General features: G+C 39.1%; 1 protein-coding gene across 1 annotated transcript in view; it reads right to left on the bottom strand.

The window, feature by feature from the left end:
• LOC122800920 (receptor-transporting protein 3-like) overlaps positions 1-22,152 on the bottom strand; it is a 32,828-nt gene extending 10,676 nt beyond the window's left edge. The window contains exons 1-2 of the mRNA XM_044070279.1: positions 22,010-22,152; positions 20,938-21,112 (exon numbers count right to left, since the gene is read on the bottom strand). Coding sequence (XP_043926214.1) covers positions 20,938-21,112; positions 22,010-22,019 — 185 coding nt within the window. The 5' untranslated portion in view covers positions 22,020-22,152. The remainder of the gene's footprint in view (positions 1-20,937; positions 21,113-22,009) is intronic.
• Positions 22,153-24,466: the final 2,314 nt, after the last annotated feature.

Here is a 24,466-nt window from a genome sequence, read left to right as displayed (position 1 = left end):
CTTATCAGTCTTACATTATAAGAGAGGATAACAAAAACATTTAAAATGTACAATGTCTAGTTCTATTAGTAACATAGAAGGATGTAAAAAAAAAAACAAACTAAGGATAAAATAGTTTGAGGCATAAGTTAAGAATAAATCTCATCTCCAGAAGGCATCAGGTAGGGGCTTAGTGAGAAGACAAAAATTAGTTGTATTTAGACTATATTTCAGTCGGGATTGGTACAGGGACATAGCCAATGTGAAATAAGATGTTCTTTGATTTGTTTTTTAAATAGAGAGGTAGATTCAAGACAAGTTAAAGTTTGAGGAAGTTGATTCCATACTTTACCTATAGAATTAGAAAATAATGTATCCCCAGCTTTATTGTATGATTTAGTTATTGATACAAGGAACTTATTTGCAGAACGAAGTGTGGTTAGGTTCTTATATGGAGAAATGAGGTCTACAAGGCTGGGAGTATTTTCGGGGAGATGAAGAGTTTTGTGTATGATGAGTAATTGTTGATACAATAGGTGGTTCTTTAGTTCTAGCCAGTTTAGTTGTTTAAGGTTGTTACAGTGGTGAGTTCTAAGGGGTGTAGCATTAATGAATCTAGCTATACTGTTATAACAGGTAGAGAGTTTGTTGATGTTATTTTTAGAAAGTGTGGTAAATATAGCTGAGGCATAAAAAGGGTGGAAAGCAGGTGGGTCTGTGCAATAGTTTTTCTGGTTGCAGGGTTCAGGAAGGATTTAATTCTATAGAGTGTCCCAAGTTTTTTGTTAACCACTTTAATAGAAGTGTTAATTTGTTCTTCGAAGTTCAGATGGTTGTCAATGGTTACACCTAACAGTCGAGTGGTATTATCAGGGTTAATACAGGTGGCATTATTAGAGGAGATAGTAAAGAAAGGTGTAGGAGATTTATTTGTAGGAGTAAAGAGCAATAGCTTTGTTTTTTTGGGGTTAAGGAGGAGACAGTGCTGCATAAACCATATTTCAACATTATGAAAGGTTGTTTGGGTGATGGACTGGAGAGAGGAATATCTGTAGCTGAGCAGATCAAAGTTGAGTCATCTGCATATTGGATACAGGTTGCTTGTGGCACATTCAAATTAAGATCATTGATAAATAATGAAAAAGAAGGGGTCCAAGGATAGAGCCTTGTGGAACTCCGATATTTACAGGGAGCAAGGATGATAGGTTATTTTCCCAACGCACTGCTTGTTGCCTGTTCTCGAGATAGCTTCTAAACCACTGTAAAGAATGTAAGCTTAGAGGAGGTTGTTAAGTTTTTCAAGAAGTATGTTGTGGTTAACCATATCAAAGGCTTTTGATAGGTCTAAAAATAGTGCAGCAGAGAATTGGTTAATATTACGATTTTTATTGATAGAGTCAGCAAAGGAAAGTAGGGCAGATGTAGTACTGTGGTGGGGCCTGAAGCCATGTTGACAGTTGGCTAGAAGTTTGTTTTGAAGAAGGTAGTCAAGAAATTGTTTGTGTATGCACCTTTCCATTATTTTCGCTAATGGGGAGAGTAAGGCAATAGGTCGATAGTTGGATATTTCGGAAGAAGGGCCACCTTTATGAAGGGGAATTATGTGAGAAATTTTCCACATGGTAGGGATTTTCCTTTCAGAGATGGTCCTGTTTATCAGTGTAGATATTGGGAGATAAATAGCTTTTGCAGCTATTTGTAAGAATTCGGATGGGAGTTTGTCCGCAGATGGAGTGCAAGGCTTTAGTTTTAATAGAAGTTTATATATGATAGATGATGAAACAGGTTGGATTTGAAAGGCATTAGTAGAGGCAGTTGAGTTATTATGTGCGGAGGCTATGGGTGTTGGTAGGGAGTTGGCTAGGGTTAGAATAGCTTCTATAAAGTAGTTATTAAAGGCATCTGGGATTTGTGTAGAGGAGTTAGGGTTCAATCCTGTAGGAGTAGGAGTAGGAGAATGCCCAGGTTTTAGAAGTTTATTAATGCCTGCCCAAAATTTTTGTGGGGTATTCTGAGTAGTATTTTGTAGATTAAGATAATATTCCTTTTTATCGCTAAGAGTAGATTTCTTGGTAGAATTTCTTAACTGTTTATAGAGGAGATGATCAGCTGGAGATTTTGTAGCTCTCCATTTAGCCCAGATTTTGTTTCTCTGTATCATTCTTTCTTTTGTTTGCTTAGATAGCCACGGGGCAGTTTTGGCTCTTATCCTGGTGGTGTGAAAAGGAGCGTGATAGTCAAGGATCTGCAAGAATTTAGTGTTAAAATAGGAAATTGCTTCATTAAGTTCAAGGTTTGATAAAGGAGACCAGTCACAAGCTTGTAATTCATTAAGGAAGTTATCAGGGTTGAAAAATCTTTTTGAGCGGCAAGTTCTTAGTTTATGCTCATTAGGAATATACAATTTTTGTCTGATAACATAAGTAATAATATGATCACTAATACTATCAGGAAGAGTCCCAGGAGTATAGTTGTCAGGGGAATTATTTATTAGAATCCAATCTAGTATTGTTTCTTTCATGTTGGGTTTGTGGATTCTAGTTGTTGTTGTAATCAATTGAGAGTAACCATGGAGGTTAATATGGTTTGTAGGTTTTTGGGCTTTGCAGGTATTCCAATCAATGTTAAAATCGCCAAGTATAATGGTTTCTTGGGGTAGTTGGTTAGTAAGAGAACTGAGTAAGTTTTCTAGGATTAGGGTATTATTTCCAGGGGGAAGATACATACAAATAAGATAGATAGCTTTGTTGTCATTAATTTGAAGTTTGACTGATAGAATTTCAGACTTGGGGCCTGTTAATGGAAGTTCCTTGAAAAGTGTAATTTGTAAGTGAGATTTATAGAGAATGGCTATCCTGCCACCTTTTTTCTTAGTTCGGTCATTTCTAAGTATATTGTAGCCAGGAGGTGTGATTTCCTGGTCAGTAGTAGAGGGTTTTAGCCATGTTTCTGTTATACATAATATATCAAATGAATGCAAGTCTAGGAGAGCATGAAGATGGTGAATTTTGTTGTTAATACTTCTGATGTTACAGCAGGGCTGAAACTGTCCAGCTTGTGCTGTACACTTTGTCCTCCAGACATGTAAACACATGTGAACCCCTAACATAGAGCTATACAGTTTCGAATTCCAGAACGGGTTGAATGACAGCTATAAAGAGGCAAACTAGTTATACAAATGAATATTCAAATGGATAGCTATGCAGGTGTGCCATAACACATCCATAGGGATAGATGTAAGAATATATACTGCACGTGCACTTGGCACTGGTTGACATGTGTACTCCTTACAGGGTTTAAATTTTGCATTAGGACCTACAGATATGTACAAGTTAAGGCATTCAACCCTGATGGCAGCAGTACAAGACAACTATAGAAATATCAGTGAAATAGCACTAATGTGTTACAGTGCTAGAGGAGGGATACAAGTGTGTAGCTATATGAAATATTTCCATGGTTTAGGCTACCATATAGAAAACACAGACCATACCTTTACCATAAGTCGTGACAGGCATGGGTAGGCACAAGTCGCCCTGACATTATGGAATATCTTGTCACCAGTACATATACTGTATACAGGCAGTAAGTATTTATTTCATTTTGATAATTGTTTGAGTTGCTTAGTTGGCAGACCCCTTTTCAGCAATGGCCAGGGCCATTATATCATAAACACATACAATCAAAGCAAATAGCACAAGAGATTATCATTAAACAGTGTTGAAGTATAATTAGCTGCATAAATCATGCAACAATTTTAGTTTGCCATACATAACATAATGGTATTGCCAGACGTGTTATGTAAATCCCTCATGAGTGTCGCACATCCTTAGTATGGCAGAAATAAACAACTTACAACAAACTGGCAGTGTATACCTTTTCTGATGTGCCTGTAGATCTAGCCACTGCTACTATTCAGAAAATGCAGTATAAGTTCCAAAGTGTGTGTGATGGAACAGGTGGCACATCTCTAAAGCAATGCAAATGTATACCAGCTAGTATGATACATAACAAGGCAGGTCAGGAGTTGTCTTCTATGATGGACACTAGCAGGACATGGGAACATTTCAGGCATTGTTATGATAACCTGCAGTACCAAAAAGTTAATAATCACCATGCATGATGGGAAGTGGAGGTTAGGTAACATCTTCCTGAATTGTATTGTATTGTATGCTTATTTTGTTCTTTTTTTTTTTATCTTATTGTGTCAAGCTATGCTGTGCCAAATATTTCACCACCTTCTTGCCTGTAACTATTGGCGTCCCACATGGATCTATCTATACTAGGCCCTATAACCTCTACACTGCTACAAAAGATGCTACCCTAATTCAGTATGCTGATAACTAACCTTTATGATAGCCATATTTATAGTTATCTATGAACCTGTTTTATACAAAAACTCTTATCTACAGTATTAACATTTTCTGCCCTACCTAATTCCTTATCGTACCTCCATTTCTTTGAATTCCCAAGCACTAATCACACGATCCAGTATCTATTTGACAAACCCACTAATATGCCTTTTCAAATGCTCAATGTTCAACATCTACAATGTATAAGTATATTTTATACTGTAATAGTTAGCCTTTATTTCATCTGAATATAATCTCATTAGCAAATGAATGTGTAATTGTTAATGCATATTACTTAATGTCTGTTCATGTACATTATCTGATGTCTGTTTAAAAGTGTTTGTAATATGTTGGAAGTGTTTCAGTGGGCCTCTGCTAAAAAAGAGGTTTTTGGTTAAACCCATCACACAAACTCGATAAACAAAAGCAAAACAAACAAAAAAAATACCATGATGCCGGAATACTCAGTGGTGAGTCCCTGTGTATAACTGGGCCATTTTTCTACATCATTATGTTGATTTTCCCAAAGGGGATATACAAGTTGGTTGCAGCTCACAAAGCTAATGGGACATGAATATGGGGCTGTGACATGTATAGTGGTTCTTGCAGCTTAAATTACCCTTGTTGCAATTCTCTGGTGTGCACTTTTTCTTTTAGCATGAGCAGAGCAAGGTCTATGGAGGCTAGTGACTAGTCAAAATTAGTACTCCCAAATGCTGAATTGCAGGGTTGTAGGCTCATAGGAAATACAAGGCAATTGTGTCAAAGGGCCATTTATGCTTTGCCAGTATCGACACTCTGCCTGCTCCCCTCTTCTCAATAAAAGCACTGCAAGTTAGTTCTGGCTTAAACATAAGAAGGATGCTGGAGTATTACTTTGTACTGGGTAATAAATTTGATTCTTCAACTTGTTTTATTATGTGCTGGTGGACACTTAAACCACTAGTTCTGGTATTAGTGGAGTATTTTGAGTTTCAAATGTAAACAAGGAAGATGGGACCCTTAATTATGCAGAAGTCAAGACATACATCACCCCACAACAGACTATATCACTCTGAGTAAAGGAATAGTGCTTTGAGCCTTTTGGGTTGCTCAGGAACTTTAAGCCAGTAATCATCTTGGTTAGAAACCTCTGGGACCTCTCCAGTTGCTTAATATGTCTAGAAAGGCATGTTCTGAATTAGGTATTTTACTCAATAATTGGCCTAATACGAGCTGCATACAGATGGATGATAATATCTTTTGATCTGAATGATAAACCTTTATATTTTATTTGTGCTGAGAAGAATTTTCTGACTACGTTTGCAACCTGGTGGACAAAGGAGAGGAAATTACCAACCCAGGTTTCAAGATCTCTAACTAGGTTATCATTTTGGAGTGAGTTATTGGCTATAGTGTAATTTTAGACAGAGTTGTTTATTAAATGAAACAATACTATAATTTGTCACATTGAGTTTTATCCCCTTTTCTGTATAGCACTTGTTTATGAGAGGTAGTTTCTGCTGTAATGAATGGGTACCAGATGGAGTTTTGGCAGTAATGCCCTTTCCAAAATGTCTTGATTTCCAGTCTGAAGCTCAAAAAGTAGATGCCCTAGGGCACACCACTAGTTACAGTCACCCTTTCCAGTGAGGCACCTGCCTCTTCAGCTAGTTGGCTATCTGTCTCCGGGAGTGGCCTTAGGTCAACTGGTGCCCTAGGCAAAAGGGCTACAGGGTTCCTCCCCCCACCACACCAACTGGTGCCCCCATCTTGGTCTACCTACACCAAATAAATACTGGAAAAGTGCCCCTGCTAGAGTGGTGCCTCAGGCGGCCGCCTAGTTGGTCTATGCCTAAGGCCAGCTATGACTGTCTCACCAGATAGGGATCTCCTTGTAAGGCATTTTACTTACCAATAAGGAGAGCATAGAGTAGGTGTAGTGCTGAATGTTTTTGCTAGATCCCCATACACTTAGTGAACACACTGACTACTGTCTGCAGCCTGTGTGACCTTATTGAAGAGATTAACTAATCTGCTAAATCTTCTAATGTCATAGTATTATGAGGTCAGATGTGATGTGTTCACAGCTTTCCAAATGCTGATGGGTCTGTAGTCTATAGTGCCCCAACTACATGATAGGTCCACCCATGTACAGTATCATCACCACTGTAGCTTGGTATACTTTAGGGAAATATTCCGTAGCTAAGCTTGGGTTAAATAATTTAAGGAGAAGTTCCACAAAGACATATTTAACACTACTTATTAGGTTCCCGGATAAGTTATCAGGCCACAATGAAGTACTATTTTGGTCCTAGAAAGGACTTCCAGTGTGTGTTTCTTTGTGATATTAGGAGACATAAGGGATTCAGGAATTTGTGGAATTAAGACAGATGGTTCAGGGATAGTATTTTCACCAAATCATTCTGTTATTGTACTTGCTAAATCTTCTGGCTATGACTTGGTAGTGCCATTTTGGGAAAGTTCAGAACACCACTGGTGTTACTGCTTAGTCTTTTTTAAATAACTAAAGAAAAGATTATAATTATCCCTGGCTTCAGAAGCTAATTTACAATCAGGATGTATCTTACTAGCCTGACAGTAGCCTTCAATTCCTTATCAATATGATTGATGCAATCTTTATAGGTTCATAGGTAGGTACTAGGCTATCTGCCCAAGGGCATTTATAAGCCTAGCCAGAATGTGTTGGCTTTTGCCTCCCTTTTAAATTAGTTTCCTGGGCCTCTGTCTAGCAGGCCACTGAAGTGATCCCAGGGGTAAATTTACAATTTCTCATCCACTCGTCAAGATTTCTCTTGAAGAGAGTCAGTGAGGGGCTTTGCCTAACATAAACTGGGATTCTATTCCAGAGCGAGGGAAGTCTTTGGGACAGGAATCTATCCCCTCCAGCATGTCCTGTTTATTGTTGTGCTGAGGTTTAATTCACTGGAGTGTGTGGCTCTAAGAGATTTGGTTTCCTTGAGGTGGAGCATGTCCATTAATTCCGGGTTGGACATGGCCTTATACGTCAGGTAGAGATAACCTCTGAGCAGGCAGTAAGCAATCGAGTAGAGCTGGAGTTTCTTTAGTCGAGCTGCATAGAGCATCTGTTTGAGGCCCATGATCCTCTTAATGAGGTACTTCTGTGGTCTTTCCAGCTGTTGCAGGTGTCGAGTAAGGTACATTCCAAATGGGGCATTGTACTCTATTATGGGCCTAATGAGTGTTGAGTAGAGGGGCGCAATGACCTCTCTTGATCTAGAGGTGAACCCTTTCGTGATTAGGTGGGATACATAGAAGGAATTTCTAACCACTTTGGCAATGTGATTATCAAAGGAGAGGTTGCTATCTACCTGGGTTCCTAGGTCCCTAATTACATCTTCCGTACTTAGTGGATTACCACCTATGTGATAATTTGTGGGCACTTTGTTTTTCCCAAAGGGGATGACTATGCATTTTTTGGCATTTAGCTTGAGGCCATGGTTCTGACACCAAGTATCTGTCTCTGTAAGACCCTTCTGAAGGATGTCTGTGTCACCTGGAGAGTCGATTATGGCCCCCAGTTTGCAGTTATCTGTGAACTTGGTCAGCCACAGTCCTCCTGTGCTTGCCTGTACCTCCGAAAAGTATATACCAAACAGGAGGGGTCCCAGGACTGAGCCCTGTGGGATGTCACTTGTAACTGGTTTAGAGTTGGACATGGCACCCCCAACTCTGACCATGTGTCTTCTATCTGTGAGCCAGTTGGCAACCCATCTCGTGACATAGGGGTTAATGTTCAAGCTGGTGAGCTTATCTATGATGCCAGAGTGGGGAATGGTGTCGAAGGCCTTACCAAGGTCTAAGTAGGCTGTGTGGACTACCTTTCCTTCATCTATGGCCTTGGTAACTGTTTCAAAGAAGTCAAGTAGGTTTAGGAGGCAGGATCTGCCTTTACCAAAGCCGAATTGGGTAGGGTCCTGTGTCTGGAGGTTCCCAATGTCTCTGTTTGAGTTCCATGATGATTCGCTCCATAGCTTTGCAGACCAGGCTAGTCAGGCTTATAGGGAGATAGTTCCCAGGTTCTGTTGTGGCACCACCTTTGTGCAGTGGGATGACTGCTGCTGCTGTACGCCATTCTTTGGGAACATAGCCTGTGGTAAGGCTGAGTTTGAACAGTTAATTTAGGTGAGGGTTTAGTTCATTTTGGAGCTCATGTAAGACGCAGCCTGGGATACCATCCAGTCCCATTGATGCTGTGTTTCTAGCTTTGGAGAGGGCTGTTTTACCTGTGTGTTTGTGATATCTGGGGCTTTGCATTCTTCTGGGATGGACATGGCCCCTTTTGGGGGTGAGGGAGGGGTAAAGTTTGCACAGAACCTGTCAGCCAGGAAGTTGGCAATGTCAGTTGGTTCAGTGTATTTTTTGCCATTTTGCACTAGCTCAGAGCATATCTGAGAGTTGCCACCTAGATTCTTGACATAGCAAAGAAGGCTTTGTGGTTATCTTTAGAGTCTTTGGCAATTTTTCTTTCAAAACTGGCCTTGGATGATTTTATGAGGGATCGTAGTTTCTTGCTAATATTCATCATTTAATATATGATTTAATATAATTAATTTAAAACCTGTTGTATGACTTAAGATTCTTTTTTTCTTTTGTTTTACAGAGCTTATTTAAGGGGTCTATAATAGATAAATGAAAGTTTATCTAATCAAATGCTCACTAGTGGAAATCTAGGAACTCTAAACTGCAATTGTGGGGGCTGTGCTCCCCCACACCACCCACTAAATATATATTCCAAGATCGCTCTACAGTGAGGAAAAGGCAAATATTCCCATCTTCACTGTACCGCAATCTCACAATTGTGGTTTCGAGTTCTGCAATATTCACTCATGTGAGCGTTCAATTAGATAAACATTCGTTTATCTAATATAGACCCTATTTAAGCTAGTAGACCACCATGGTAGTTTGTTTTTAAACATCCCATACTCACTCATGGATGGCCTGGATAACCAGGTTTAGGCACTTATCTATGTGGAAACAGAACTCCTTCATATAAATAGCAGTTGTGTCCATGCTGGGTCTGGTGATCTTAAAAGGGAATTTGGAGACTAAATTGTCCGGATACCATCACTTATAGAAATCATCCCATGGTGTCTCCTCAATGCATGTCTAGATGACATATTTACTTAGTAGGTACCTCTGATGTGGCTCACTCCTGCTGAGGTTGTACTGAAGAAGCACAAGAGCAATGAGGCAGAGCAATGAGGCAGGACCATTGCCTGACTTGGATAAGCTGGAGCTAGTATTGCAGCCTGCAGTTGAGAGAGAATGTGTAGGTGTATGGCACGCAGTGGAGAAACCAGTGTATAGTTGTATGGCCTGCAGTTGAGAGTCCAGTGTGCAGGCATATGGCCTGCAGTATGGTCTGCAATTGAGACATCAGTGTGCATGTTTATAGTCTGGATTGAGACCCTCCTGGGGCAGATAGCAGATTCATTCTGCTGGTTGACTCAGAGCATTAGGCTACCAGAGGAGTGTGTGGCCGATACCACCAGCCAGCCTGATCCATTAACCTCTGATGGATAACAATAATGTCCCTCTGGGCCAGAACAGCAGGCAGCAAAACTCTGCTTGATCACACCTATCCCCAACCAGGTGTGTCTGCTTCATTCTGTGACACATTCTATACACTGATCACTGACCAAATCTACTAATTTCTATTTTTCTGTTCTCTGTCTCAGTCCATCAAATGTCACACCAGCCTGGTATGGTTATATTCACCACTGGTTGTCCATACTATTATATGTGCACCTGTCATCACCCACACACAAGCCTAGCCACTATTTCCTACATTTCTTTCCTTAAACTTTTCCCCCATTCCATTCTCTACATATAAAAAGGGGATCCTATTTCCACAAAGATAAGGGTGTCCTGCCTCCTTCCTAATGCATACTCGCATATGCTGTCCTTCTGTGCGTCCCTCAGCTTGTTAACTTCCACTTCTCCTACCTTTTCATCCACCCCTTTTCATTACATTTATAAATCTGACAGGTATGTACACATGTGGACACCATAACAATGAAGTTGCTAATACTGTAGTGCCATATTGCTGTCTCTAGTACTTTCATGTTGCCTATTTGAAGTACATACTAGCATAAGCAAATTAGCTAATACATGCACTGCTTTAGTTTTGGAATGTGTCAATCTTACAGTTGACATATTCAGTTCTCACAAGCTTGTGCAGTAAGTTACTCCAGCACCCTGTCTATTCTATGCTGTGCTTCTCTGTAGGTGTTTCACTGTTCATTTGGCTTAATTTGTGTACTTACAGCACTATTTTTCTACCTGTGGCATAGCTAGCAGGACAGAAACTATGTCTGTTTTGGTTTGCAGACATAATGACTGCATATGTTTCGGTCCAGGTTAAGTAGCTGAAAGGTGTGGTATGAATTATAGCCTGGTAATGCAGAGGTGCTCTCTGGAGCCTTGAACCAGGTCTCTGTCACTGCACAGATGTCGATGTTCTCCATTTTAAGGAGTGCCTCGAGTTAGTGTATTTTGAGGTTTAGACTTCTAGCAATAAGTAGCATTACCCTCAGATTTTGCTTGCTTGTACCTGTTACAGTGGTGAATTTGTCATTTGAACCTTACCTAAAAAAGGCACTATAGGGGTTGCAAGAGCCTTAGCCAGTATCTGGAATCCCAAGGACGACAGGTGCAGGCCATCTCTGGCAAAGCAACCTGGTTTGTCGATCATGTCATCCCAGGCAGACAAATACTGGATCCCCTTAGAATGACTCCAGAAGCTTAGCCAATTGTTGAAGTCAATTATTTTGTCCTTGTACTGTGGTATCATTCTGGGTGATGGCAGGATGCTACTCAGGGCTAGGGTCATACCTACCTGGGCTACAAGATCGGACAGCTCCTCCATGTCTCTTTTCATGTAGTCCAGTGAGGTATGTCTCAGGTCATTCAGAGTCATATGACAGAGTCATATTTGTACTTGTTGTGGAGTGACCTGAGTGCATGTGTTATGTGGCGGATCCTGGCACCTGACAGGCAACTCACAGTAAATTTCTCCTTGTTTAGCCTGGTAAGTGGAACATCACTGTGCCTGACTATAGAATCACTTATAACTAGAGTGTTGGGTATGTTGTTATGCCTTATGGGCTGTGGTTGAGTGGTACACTGAGTTTGTGGGCTATTTGTCATTTGGGTTGTGTTGGAGGGTGGAGGTTGCCTGAGTTTCTGCTTTGGGGGTCTCCGTTGTTTGGGTAGATTTTTATTGAGAACCTCTGTGAATGTAGGTGTGTGTTTTGTGTTTCTATGTGTGTGTTTTGGTGGTGTAGGTTTTGAGGGACTATGTGATGAGTGTGGTGTGGTGCAAGTGTTTACCTTCTCCTCTTGACTGTCTAGTCCAGTCTTGGGTGAAGAGAACTTTACTTCCAGTTTGGCTATATAAGTGCATCTTTCACAGGTTGTAGTGTTGGGTGGTAGGAGGAGAGGGTTGTCTGTGTACAAGAGGCAATTGCTGCATTGCTCCAAGATGCCCAGATTCATCAGGTTGACAGGAGAAAACACCAGGAGCTGACGCTTAGACATGCCTGGATAGGTGCTTATTTATTAAGTACTAAAAACTGTTTTCCTCTAAACAAGTGAGGAAAGTTGAGTGCTGTAGTAATTTGCTGCTTATTTAGTGCTTACAATGAGTTCTGAACAAGTGCTGAGCTCAAAGAACAGATTTGAGTGCTGAAACTAGAAAAATGGCTAGTTCTAAGAAACAAAATTAAGCTTAAAGGCTTCCCTCCAACACAGAAAGGCTTGGCGGCTCAGAAGCTTACAAACAGTCCTGGATACAGCAAATCTGTATCTGGACTAGACAACTTACAGGAAAGGCAGGAAACAAGCTTAGAAACATTTTTTTTTTTTTTTTTTTTTGTAAAGTGGAAAGGGGAAAGGAGGAGTAGAAATTAACTGGGTTGGCCTTCTCAAAGCCTTTCCCCACTGAATTCTCAAAAAACAAGCACTATACTACAATCGATGTTGTCCACTTGGCGGGATGCAACTGTTATCACAATTTACTGACTAAAAATAAGTAGATAAGACATCCCAGGTAAAACAAGTCTAGAAAACTGTATTATCCATTGGATGACTATCCGGAAATGGGGTTTTAAACCTCTGATGTCTACAGTGTCAGGTTTCAAATCAGGGTTAAGAATTCCTTCTTTCCAGACTATAAATGACAGCTGTCTGCAGAACAGACTGTCCGGTGTTTTGTGTGTTTCTGTTTATAGTCTCATTCCCTCCCTTTTTTTCTTCCTCAATCAGTCACACTCACGAATTGCAATCCAGCTGCCCTTCTACTTTTAAAGACACAGCACCACTTTTTTAATTTTTTTTTTTCAGTTTGGGGCTAAAATATTTATTCTGTTCAGTAAAATTTCAATGGGGGTCTTTCAAATCACTGTACAGAATTGAAACTGCTCATTTCTACTTTAACAACCACCATCCCTCCTGCTGCAGATGTCGACACAGATGAAACAGAAAGACTGTTTCATGGAGATATTATGCCAAATTAAGACATTATACTGGATGCTATCCACATTTCTGTGCAGCACATGGAACATAGAGAGGGCATTATGAAACATATTTAGGAAGATTTTTCCCTCCTGAATGAAATTATGTTAATATGTTGAATATTTTTAAAACTGAGTTGAGTGCGCATGTGCTTTATTTAGTTTAGCATGGGATGAAAGAAGACTGATTTCTGGGTGTAAGCTGCCATATTAAGATACTCGTTGTGCACAATTTGCAGAAATGGTCTGACAAACATATGCATCAGTAAAATAACAGCAGAAAATTAAAAATAACTGCTTATTCTTTTAATCTCTTTACCAAGGTCTTCGATCACACCAGGGCCATACTATTAAGCAGCAAGAGACAGTATCTCATTGATCATCAAAATTTCAATGCAGACAAACCAAAAAACTTTTGGATAAGGGAATGTTAATTATGACTGTCAGTCAGTTTCTCAAAACTCTTGTTTTATTTTCACTTCCAAATTCTGCAGACATAGTTAAACAACTCTGTACCTATTTAGAGATAATCAATGCTAACAGTAAATTAACATTTTCCAGCTCAGGTGTTCTCTTCCACACCAAACTGTGTAATGTTATTTTCTGACTTAAACTGCTCATCTTAATAATTTACAAAATTTTAACTAGCACTTACTGGCAAATTACTTCCCTTCAGCCCATGTTAATGGCTTCTCTGCTATATTGTCTATATATATGTTTCTCTGGAAGTTATTGATATCAAGCCCACTACAAGGGAATTACATTCAATGGCAGTCTTTCCAGTCAACAGTTGTCAGTCTATTGTCATTTGGCATCATCTTTCCAAAATTAAATATTGAGCATTATTGGATTAAAGGAAAATTCCACCTTAGAACTCAAAAAACATATTTTTCATTGTATCTTTGTTTTTGTGCTATTTTAATAACTCAAAATCACTCCAAGTGCTTCTTTTACAATTTTAATGCATTTCTTTCAAAATGGTGGATGATGGGGCCTGCCCTGGTAACATGATCTTATTTTCTTGCTTTCCTTCCTTCTTCCCAAAATACACATCAAGTCCTCTTTATATGACTCATGCCAGACATAAGGAAGTGGTGTTGTTTTCTCATGCCATTAAAATATAATGGCAGGACTGTGCAGCAAAGTCATCTAAACACATCTTCTGTAAAACAGCTGTTCTTTGTTTACCCGACTAAGCCTCATTTATCTCTCTGACAGAGCTTGTTCTGTGGTATAAATAGCTATTAGCTATTTGCAGAAAAAGAAAGCATATAAAAAACAGTTTTTTGTAAGAGGAGTTTTTTGTAGTCCTAACAAACTTGATAAACCCTCCCCCATACTCGCATGCTGAAGTGTGAAAACTCTCACTGCAGTAAATGATTCCTTGCTGTTCATTTATAAGTGACAAGTAGTAGGACTCTAAACTTATTCTGTCTGCTACTTCCCAATGCCTTCAGTGGGAGGATTTTTCTCTCTCATGAAAGATGCAGACTTAAAATGTGCTTTACTAGTTCCTCAGTTATTTCTGTCATGTTCCCCCTCCTTTTTTTCTAATTCATATTTATTTATACTTTGGTAACCAGGAAAGTTAACTGGCTCCAGGATCCTTTTTCAGCCACAACATAAGCTACACTGGCAAAGATAATAAATGCACTTATCAATACAAAGAAAAAAAATACTGACAGAAAGACTGACCAAGACTGCATGTGGAACACATAGCCAATGTGTGACCAACTAAATCATTGAGCAAAATTTACTAGAATGTATACATTAATAATGCTTAACTGTATTATGTTTATTATAAATTCATTGTATGCACACATATTACTCACACACACACACAGTGTGTGTGTATGTATGTGGTTTCATATGAAACCATCGAAATTACATTACATCGACAATTACAACATCGAGACGACTACATCGAAATCAAAAACCAGCGAAAACGGAAATCGTCGACTCTCAAAACGTCGAAACTGACGAAGAACAACTCTTGTTTATGGTTCAGACATACACACACTAAATCAAAACATATCTGCAGTTACACAACGTCCCTTACATTTGTTTATATGCTTTTGCTTACAGCACCAATATCGTTTAGTGTGTACAGCTCATTCTAAATTATAGAGAAATCCATCTACAATCAGTATATCTTTATTTCGCTGAGATTTACCCACTGAGTACAACGTACCTATAGCACCAGGAGAATATGTGCAGCATTCCGCCATTGTGGTTTCACGTTCTGTTACTAATCAAAGCAGTTGCTAAATACGTCACCCAACCGGATATGGAATCCGTTGCTTATTTTCCTAACATTGCAGTATGTACGGACTATATTCATAACTTGGATACTGTATGTTGTGTACTTTCCATAAAGTCGATGTTGTGAATGTCGACGATTTCCGTTTTCGCTGCTTTCTGATTTCGATGTAGTAGTCTCGATGTTATAATCGTCGATGTAATGTAATTTCGATGGTTTCATATGAAACCATGAATGTATGTATGTGTTTCTGTATATGTACATAAAGGACATGTGTAGAAAAGCGCGTGCGCGTGTATGCATTTAAACACAGTTAAGTACTTCTGATTTCCTTTTCTTAGTGTTCTTAATGCAAGGACACATAGTAAATGTAAAGTAAATTCAGCTGTATATTATGGTTGCTCTCTTACAATGTAAGGACTGACTCAAAGTCAGTGGGAATCTCTTACAATGGATCTGCATGTACCAGATATGCATCCCCCCTCTGGAAGGATGTCCCACAAAGCATAAAAGACCTTTTTTATGAACAGTATCAGTGCACCTAGTTGATAGGTTTGCCACCTGACTCTCTCTCTGCAGTTCTGGCCTGTGTGTGTGTGTGTGTGTGGAGGGGGGGTCTTGAAAATGGTAAATGCATTTATACTTTACAAGAAAAAAATATTTACTGACTTTTCTCTAAATGTCACAGAAATATTTGCTACTACTCAAGTTATCTTAACACAAACTATTATAAATAGCATTTAAAGCTTAGAATTTCAGTACTGTGTTGCTGCTTATGTAAATTTGTCAGAAGAGTTGACAATTGCCTTTAAACCTCCAACTAATCTAATTGCTTTGTTTTGCTATGAAATGGGAGTGTTAAGTTCTCCTCCCCTCTGCAATAAAAACAGTGGAAACAATTCCACAGCTTTCTGTCTTTTTTATATCAGCTGCTGTGTTCCTGACAGCAGGATTAATTACCCATCTAAGATTGACAGCAGTACCTGACAGGGTAAACTACAGATTTAACTGTGTCTATGATATGTCATGCAGGTGGAGACTAACTTCTCTGCAAAGTATGTAAGAAGTTGAGTTTAAAAAAAAAAGTAGGTGGGCTTTCTCTTCCTTTGACTCCAATGCAAGGAAATAAAAGTTTTTAAAACTACAAGCAGGTTTCTGTTACATACATAATGCTGGAACCATATTGTAGGGAGAAAAGAAACTCAACAATTGAGTTAAACTGTATGAGAGGGTGGAGTGTTCCTTTAAGGAACTTATTTTACTATAACAACTTTTATATGCAATCACTCTGGGGCCATATTTTGGTTGTCTGTTCTTCAGTTTGAGTTTGAAAGTTGGTATTCCACAATTCCATTGGAGTGGGAGGGGTGACATAATTATGTAGCAAATTTTATGTTAATCAGCGTACAGATTTATACCTATTTTTCATGGGCTTTTGTCCAGTTTTTTGATGTTTCCAGATTGAGAGGTATGGTGGCAATGCCTGGAGCTGTCTCGGTGTGTGTGTGTGTGTGTGTGTGTGTGTATGTGTGTGTGTGTGTGTGTGTGTGTGTGTATGAGTAGTGGCAATGCCTGGACCTGTCTCGGTATGTGTGTGTGTGTGTGTGTGTGTGTGTGTATATGAGTAGTGGCAATGCCTGGAGCTGTTTCGGTGTGTGTGTGTGTGTGTGTGTGTGTGTGTGTGTGTGTGTGTGTGTGTGTGTGTGTGTGTGTGTGTGTGTGTGTGTGTGTGTGTGTGTGTGCATATGCATATATAGATGCCTGTGTAACAGCACTGTGTTGATTGGTAGGTGAACTCTATTGCACTTATTCCTAAGTGAGCTGTGTTCAGTTTAGATGCATGCTCGTGAGCTTTTGGTTCATAAAGCTATTACATGTCTCAGAATCACTTTTTATACCATATACTTGCTAGACCTAACCAGCAAAACTCCAACATCACTGTTGTTATACTTTCCCTGAATCCCACCTTGTGTTTCACAAAATAGAAATGTTTTAGTATTTTTATTCACAAAAAAGAGTTGTAGGAATAGTATGCTGACAATCTGAGACAAAAACATTTATAATCCCAAACATTATGAGTCTGTACTTAATTTAGCAAATGCATTCACTTAACTTTCATAATATTTTTTTCAGTATTATAATTCCACACCTTCAAAAAATATTCATGTAGTTTGACATCAGTATTGCTTGTTTCTTAAACCAAATTTAAGGTTATTGTTCATTATATGATATGTAGCAGACATCTCCACTGAAATGAGGACTACTAGTCACCACTCCACATAAACTCATTCAGTAGTTCTGTACCATCTGTCACTTTTCTGAGTCAAACCACTCAACGTATAGTCCCCATACAACACAGATTTATACCTGAAAGCAGCAGTTCGTGTTGTCTCTCATGAGAATCAGAACTGTCTGTAGGAAGATCAGCAGCTCATGACTCACACTGCAGGTGTAGCAGTCTCTGAAAGCTGCACTTTGTTCATTAAACGTAAAATGTTACAGATGAATGGATACTGCACAACTTCCAATATGTTTGTGTGCCCTCAACAACATGTGCTGAAAGGCGGATTAGCAAAATTCCTGGATTTTACTATAACTCCTTGCCAAAGTTATACATGTTCACAGTATCCTCTCCACAACAAGAAGACCATTTACAGTCTGCTCCTCTACCAAGCTGCCCATCCAGCTCCCATCAAGCTAATTGTGTCTAGGTATCAGCTGATATTGTGGGGCACCAGATGTGGAGACAAGATGCTGTAACACATGAATCTGATCCAAGCCAAAAAGGGAGAGAAATCAAACATGCAATTCCCAAACTGAAACATGCACTGCTCCTTAGACTCTGAATGACTTAACCTATCTCCTTAACAAGTCTCTCCTCCTCTCTCAAGATTCACTGAGGATTGACCCACTTTAGAAATTATTGTATATATTGCACATTACACTCTGCTAGATTGTACATTGCACTGTGGTTGTTCAGTGGAATGTACATATACATTTTTTTCTCGTGTTATTAATCTGAACTGTTTTGTTATGCTTACATTTCTGCATTTTTTTTGTTTATGAAATGTTTTGTATTTCATTTGAGCTGAGCCTGTAACTGATCAATACTGATCAGTGCACTACCACAGTAAACAAATATAAATAAATAAATCCATAAATAAATAAATAAATTCTGAAAGTGTATATGCTACAGACCACAATGAATAAAACCTGTCGGTTCAATTTGTTTTCTCCATACTCCAAACATTACTGTTTTTTTTCTCTTTTTGTACAATGCTTACTGGCAGCCAGGCAGCATCACTTCTAAACTTTATGACACACAAACCCCATTCAAATGGGATACTATCCCCTACTAGCAAAAATATTATTGAAAAATGAAGCTATATTACCCCTTAAGGAACAACAATCAAGCTGCACTTATTAGAATCTCCTCCCAAACTCAGTACATCTGCAAAGGCCTGAATTTTGCTATGCAGTAAAATTCATAATAACCTACTCTGTCTGTCCTTTTAGATGTATAAAGACTAATGATAGCACCTCTTTGGATACCATCAGTGCACCAGATTTAGGGACAGTAGGTAAGGCTTTAAGCCCTGTCACCAACATACTATGACTTCATATGGCTACACAACATGCAAAACATCCTAGATTTTAATCATTCTTCAAAGTGTAGGGGCACTGGTTTATACAGAAGATTGAAATGCCTTGGTCTGCTGTGCTTTTTATGTTCTTCTACTTTATATGGCTTCTATATACTGTGGTGGTGGTGCTGCGGTAGCGTTGTCACTTCACAGTTAGACGTTGCCCATTCGATTCTCAGAGTGTCGTCTGTGTGGCAAAATGCTTGAATGGGCGTTCCTTCATTGAAGGTTGTGCATTACGCCTGGCAAGCCAGCACGTAAAAATCTACTGCCAATCATTAGCGGACCTGTCATTCCGCTGTGGCGACCTCTAACCGGGAAAAAGCCGAAAGACACAAACAAACTTTATATGGCTTCTACCTAATATTCATGCACAACATTTTATTCTTATTATCTAATTCTTGTGGATTTCTTTTGTGCAACGTTTTAGCACTTATACTTGGTTTTCTACACTCTTATTTTAACACTATACTGTGAAAAGGTTCCCTTTTGGACATTCGTGCACTAAAACTGTGAATATCCATTAAGCTCAAAGATGTAGATTTTTACAGCAGTCTTTCTGCTGTGCAGGGGCTGTTCAACATATACCCAATGTGAAGGCTAGGCCAGTACAACCCTTATTTCTAAATACACTGCTTTTGAAGTCACTGTATTTTGAAGAAAGAGGCATATGAAATATGGGTATGAGATTTTTTGACAAAATAATTTATGAACTAATTATACAGAACCCACACTGTAGTATGTACAGTTGTTTAACTTGTAATCTCATGTAGCCTGTGTTGTGGTTATCAGGGGTTCTGTACCAATCTACCTATACAGCTAACAAATAAATCAAATGAAAAAACATTTATTTTTCTTGGTGGATTTAGGAGCAGTGCTTAACAAACAATATAAGTAACAGGCATGAAATTATTTGGGAACTACTACAAGAGCCAGAGTCCCCGATGATCAAAGACCGCTGCCTCAAAGCCAGGGAGCCAGGCATGTTATAGATCACACAGGCCACTCATGTTCAAACTCGACCACATGTTCAGGTGAGGTGCAGTCGCCATGTGATGGGACCGGAGCTGTTGCACCTTTCCTGAACATAGTAGCTGAGTTTGGGTAGCGTAAGTACAGTAACATCAGAAAGGAGTGAAAAGTGTGGGAGTGCAGATTACGGTTCCAGGCAGTCATTGAGAGGGGGTATTTATGTTTAAAGAGCAAGTTAGGAAATGGGTGGGGAATTTAGAGTAAGGTGTCAACTGGGGATTCCAGGGTTCTGAAGCAGAAGGGGAGTTTTAGGTTTCAGGAGCAGGGATGAGTTTAAGTTTAGTGAGTGGGTGGATGACAATAGAGTTACAATGTTAGAGTAGATTTTAGGTTTAGAGAATGACTGGGGAATTGAAGGCTAAGGGCCAGGTGGGAGTTATAGGGTCAGAGTTAGGCTCTGGTAGGGCTATGTATTTCAGCAGGGTCAGATGGTAGGAGGCTAGGTAATTAGTAGGAAAACACTAATAGAAGTTAGGACACTTGTCACTTAACAAGTGGGAGTCAGCAAGTGTGTCAAAAGCTACTAGCATTAGAATGCAAGCACTTGTAATAGACCCAATTATTTGTATATAAACATTAGAATTAGTCTCTCCTGCCAATTTATTGGCATTAACTATTGCATACACTGTTACAAAATGCATTTATGATGTACATTGTTATTAGAGAAAATGAGAAAAGCCCATTTTTGTTATAACATCAAACAGTAGCAGTTGTAACTGCAACTTAACTATGCATGAGCTGGCCAGAGTTTTCTGGGTAAGTCATCAGTTATAGTTTCCTTTACACAAATTTTTACTAACAAATAATAAACAACAGATTATCTTTATCATTCGGTGTAAGTAATTTATTGATTTATTTATTGACAATTACACATATGTGGTAGTTTCCACATTCACTGTGACCCCGTAAACCCACAAGACTTTTATTTCCGAATATACTTTATCATAGATGATAAAGTGCAATAGTTTTGCTTCCATTCCCTGAAGTGTATTACTTTAGTAATCTTAAAGATATCATCTTAAAGATCATCTTGTTTCATCATGTATCATGAATCATCATGTATCATCTTAAAGATATTTAAACAATGTAGAAAACTGGAACTGGACAGAAAAAAATCAGGTTTATTGCATACTCACCTGGCATAGACATGTCTACTGGAAATCTTCCAGCCTTCTTTTTTCTTCTCCCTGCTCAGCGTATCAGTGATTTTGTAGTTGAAATTCAGAGACCACCTGTCAGTATAGTCCAGTTCCTCATCAATCAGCTCATTGAAGGTATCAATCCAGACGTTACCAGTGGAAGACCTGTCACCTTCAGAACAAAGACAGCTAGTTATACCTTCCATGGGTTTGGCAATAACTTACTTTATCTCTGTCAAAAACTATTGTCTTTTTCCTCATTCTTTATAGAGCTTCTTTTATTTCTAATAATGTAAATCATGTACATAAAAATAGTTTTAACCACAAAAATATTCAAGTGAGTATATGTTACAATGTATTGTATCATCATGTTGTTTGTTTTTCTTTCGGCTTTTCCCGGTTAGGGGCCGCCACAGCAGAACTCCAGTCTGCTAATGATTGGCAATAGATTTTTATGGTGCCGAGGTGCCAGCATGACGCCCAACCTTCAATGAAGGCACTATTGTATCATCATGTTACATGGGAAAAAAATCAGCCTGTACATAAGGAAAAAATCAGCCTATTGTTTCCCTGAAAATGATACTAAATGATGCTAACTGCTGTGTTTACATACAATAACATGATTTTATTAATGAAACATCTCCTGCCAGCTCTCTGTTATCTCAAACTGTAGTTTGTCTTTTACGTAATGCAACTTTTAAAGTGATAATATATATGCATATTTAAAATGCTTTTTGTTCTCCTTGTGACACTAAAAAGATTTCATGACCTTTTGCACCTCAGCCTGACTGTGTATAGATATTACCCACTTGGGCTTTACCAGTCAGCAGCACAATAAAATACAATTCTAAATAAAATAAATGCTGTAAATCCTTTAAGATGTCGCACAAAATGAATAAAATTAAGAGACGCAGAACAAATATATTCCATGACTGTTATGCTGTTATTAAAACATATGGCTGATCTAGAAAGTATCAGATGATTTCTAAGCTCTCTTATTTTCACTAGTGACAAACTGTTCATAATGATATTATAATAAAAGAGGTCCCCATTTAATTATCTGACATACCTGAACTCATTGTGGACGTCTTCTCTTCTGCAAAGTCGTATACAATTTACTTGATAGTTCTATTGCTTTAAATACACAGAAACTCACAAGTACAACTATATATGCTGCGTAGGAAAACACAGAGACCAATCAGGATTTATTTATCCTGTTAGCTTTCTGTTCGTGTTTTGGAAGATGTGAAACTGAACTTGGAATGGAAAACTTGCTTCCCATTTTTGACATCATTTTTTGGCTCACTGCCCATTGTTTGCCACATCATTTAAAGAGAATGAGTTCTCTTCAAGGAAAACATTGCTAACTGTGGGCTTCTTTACTGAAACTAAAAACAATGTCAAGTTGCGATTTACTTCAAACAGCCACATTCTACTGCCAGTGTTTCTTTTCTTAGGAGACTTAGCTTGCTATACATGAACAAACTACAAAAAAAGGCAGCTTCTCTAGTTCGGATTTGAGACAAAAAACAAAAAGTCGGAAAAAGTGTTATTTTCCTTTTCAAAGTGAAAAGCAGCACAGCTGAACATAACCATAACATGATCAAAGTGAGCTGCAACTGATCAGTTCAATGACAGTCACCAGCGCTGTTACACAGAAAAAGGAAAGTATGACTAGTCTTCCTGAGGTTCATTTACTGTTTAATAGTCAGTTCAATGACATGCAAAAAAATGAACAAAAATACTTAACTCTGTAATCACTTCTGAATGACCACCTTTAAAGATGAAACACCAGCTCTAGCATTGCACTGTAAGCATTAAGCTATGTTTGTGACCAAACTCAAAGCCTATGATGCAATCAACAACCTACTGAGGCCCTTGATGTGGGTTTTATTTACAAATGCAATAGTTTTGTTTATTCTGTGAGTTGTGCAGATATATATTTTTGAAACTGCTTTCTGATTATTTATGGCAAATTACATAAAGTAATTACTTCACAAAGATCTACAAATACCAAATAAACTGTATTAACACAGAGCATGTTATTGTTGAAGGGTGTTCATTCATCTTCTGTATCATCACTTTTTTTCTAGTTCATAGGTTCATAGGTTCATAGGTTGGTACTAGGCCACCAGCCCTAGGGCATATACAAGCCTAGCCATAACAATTCCCTGGCTATTTCTTCCCACACTATTTATTTCCCTGGACCCCTGTCTAGCAGGGCGACTGACGTGATCCCTGGGGTGAATTTCCTTTCTCCCATCCAATCGTCAAGGTTCCTTTTGAAGAGGGCCAAAGAGGCACTCTGCTTGATATGTATGGGCAATCTATTCCAGAGTCTGGGGAGTCTCTGGGTCAGAAACCTACCCCTCCAGCATGTTTTGTTTATTGTGATGACAAGATTTAGATCCCTGGAGCATGTGGCTCTGAGGGATTGGGATTTCTTTAAGTGTAGCATGTCCAACGGCTCTGGGTTTGACATGGCCTTGTATGTTAAGCAGAGATCGCCTCTGAGTAGACGATATGCGACAGAGTATAGCTGGAGTTTTTTGAGGCGGTCAGTGTAGGGCATCTGCTTTAGGCCTGTGATTCTTTTAGTGAGGTATTTCTGCGGCCTTTCCAGTTGTTGCAGATGTCCTGAGAGGTACATACCAAATGGGGTGTTGTATTCTATAATGGGTCTAATGAGGGATGAGTACAGTGGGACAATGACCTCCTTTTTTCTGGATGAAAAGCCCTTAGTGATGAGGTGTGCCACATAGAAGGATTTCCTGACTATTGTGGCAATGTGGTTATCGAAGGTGAGACCACTGTCCACATGTGTCCCTAAGTCTCTTATCACACTTTCGGTGTTTAGTGTACTGCCACCTATATGGTAATTCATGGGTACATGTTTTTTTCCCAAAGCGGATAACTATACATTTCTTGGCATTGAGCTTGAGCCCATGGTTCTGGCACCAAGCATCTGTTTCTGTAAGGCCCTTTTGTAGAGTATCCACATCATTTGGGGATTCAATAATGGCTCCCAGTTTGCAGTCATCTGCAAACTTTGTTAGCCAGAGTCCCTTAGTGTTGGCCTGTAGTTCAGAGAAGTAGATTCCAAACAAGAGCGGTCCCAGGATTGATCCCTTAGGTACTCCACTTGTCACTTGTCTGGGGCTGGATTTGGAGTCGGCTACTTTTACAGTGTGGGTTCTATCAGTGAGCCAGTTAGAAACCCATTGGGTGACATAGGGATTAATGCCCAGCTTAGTAAGTTTATTTATGATTCCAGAGTGGGGGATGGTGTCAAAGGTCTTGGCAAGGTCTAGATAGGCTGTGTGGACCACCTTACCCTTGTTCATGGCTCTGGAGACTGATTTGAAGAAGTCAATCAGGTTCAGGAGACAAGATCGGCCCTTCATGAACCCAAACTGGGTGGGGTCCAGTGTTTGAAGGTTGCCAATATCTTTGTTTATAAGTTCCATGATAATACACTCCATGGCCTTGCAGATAAGGCTCGTCAGACTGATGGGACGGTAGTTTC

This window comes from Protopterus annectens, chromosome 4.part1 (assembly GCF_019279795.1).
Source record: "Protopterus annectens isolate FY-2018-M chromosome 4.part1, PAN1.0, whole genome shotgun sequence".
In the NCBI taxonomy this organism is placed as follows: Eukaryota; Metazoa; Chordata; order Ceratodontiformes; family Protopteridae; genus Protopterus; species Protopterus annectens.
The sequence above is the reverse complement of the archived record's forward strand: the minus strand, read 5'-3'. Positions and strand labels throughout refer to the sequence as shown.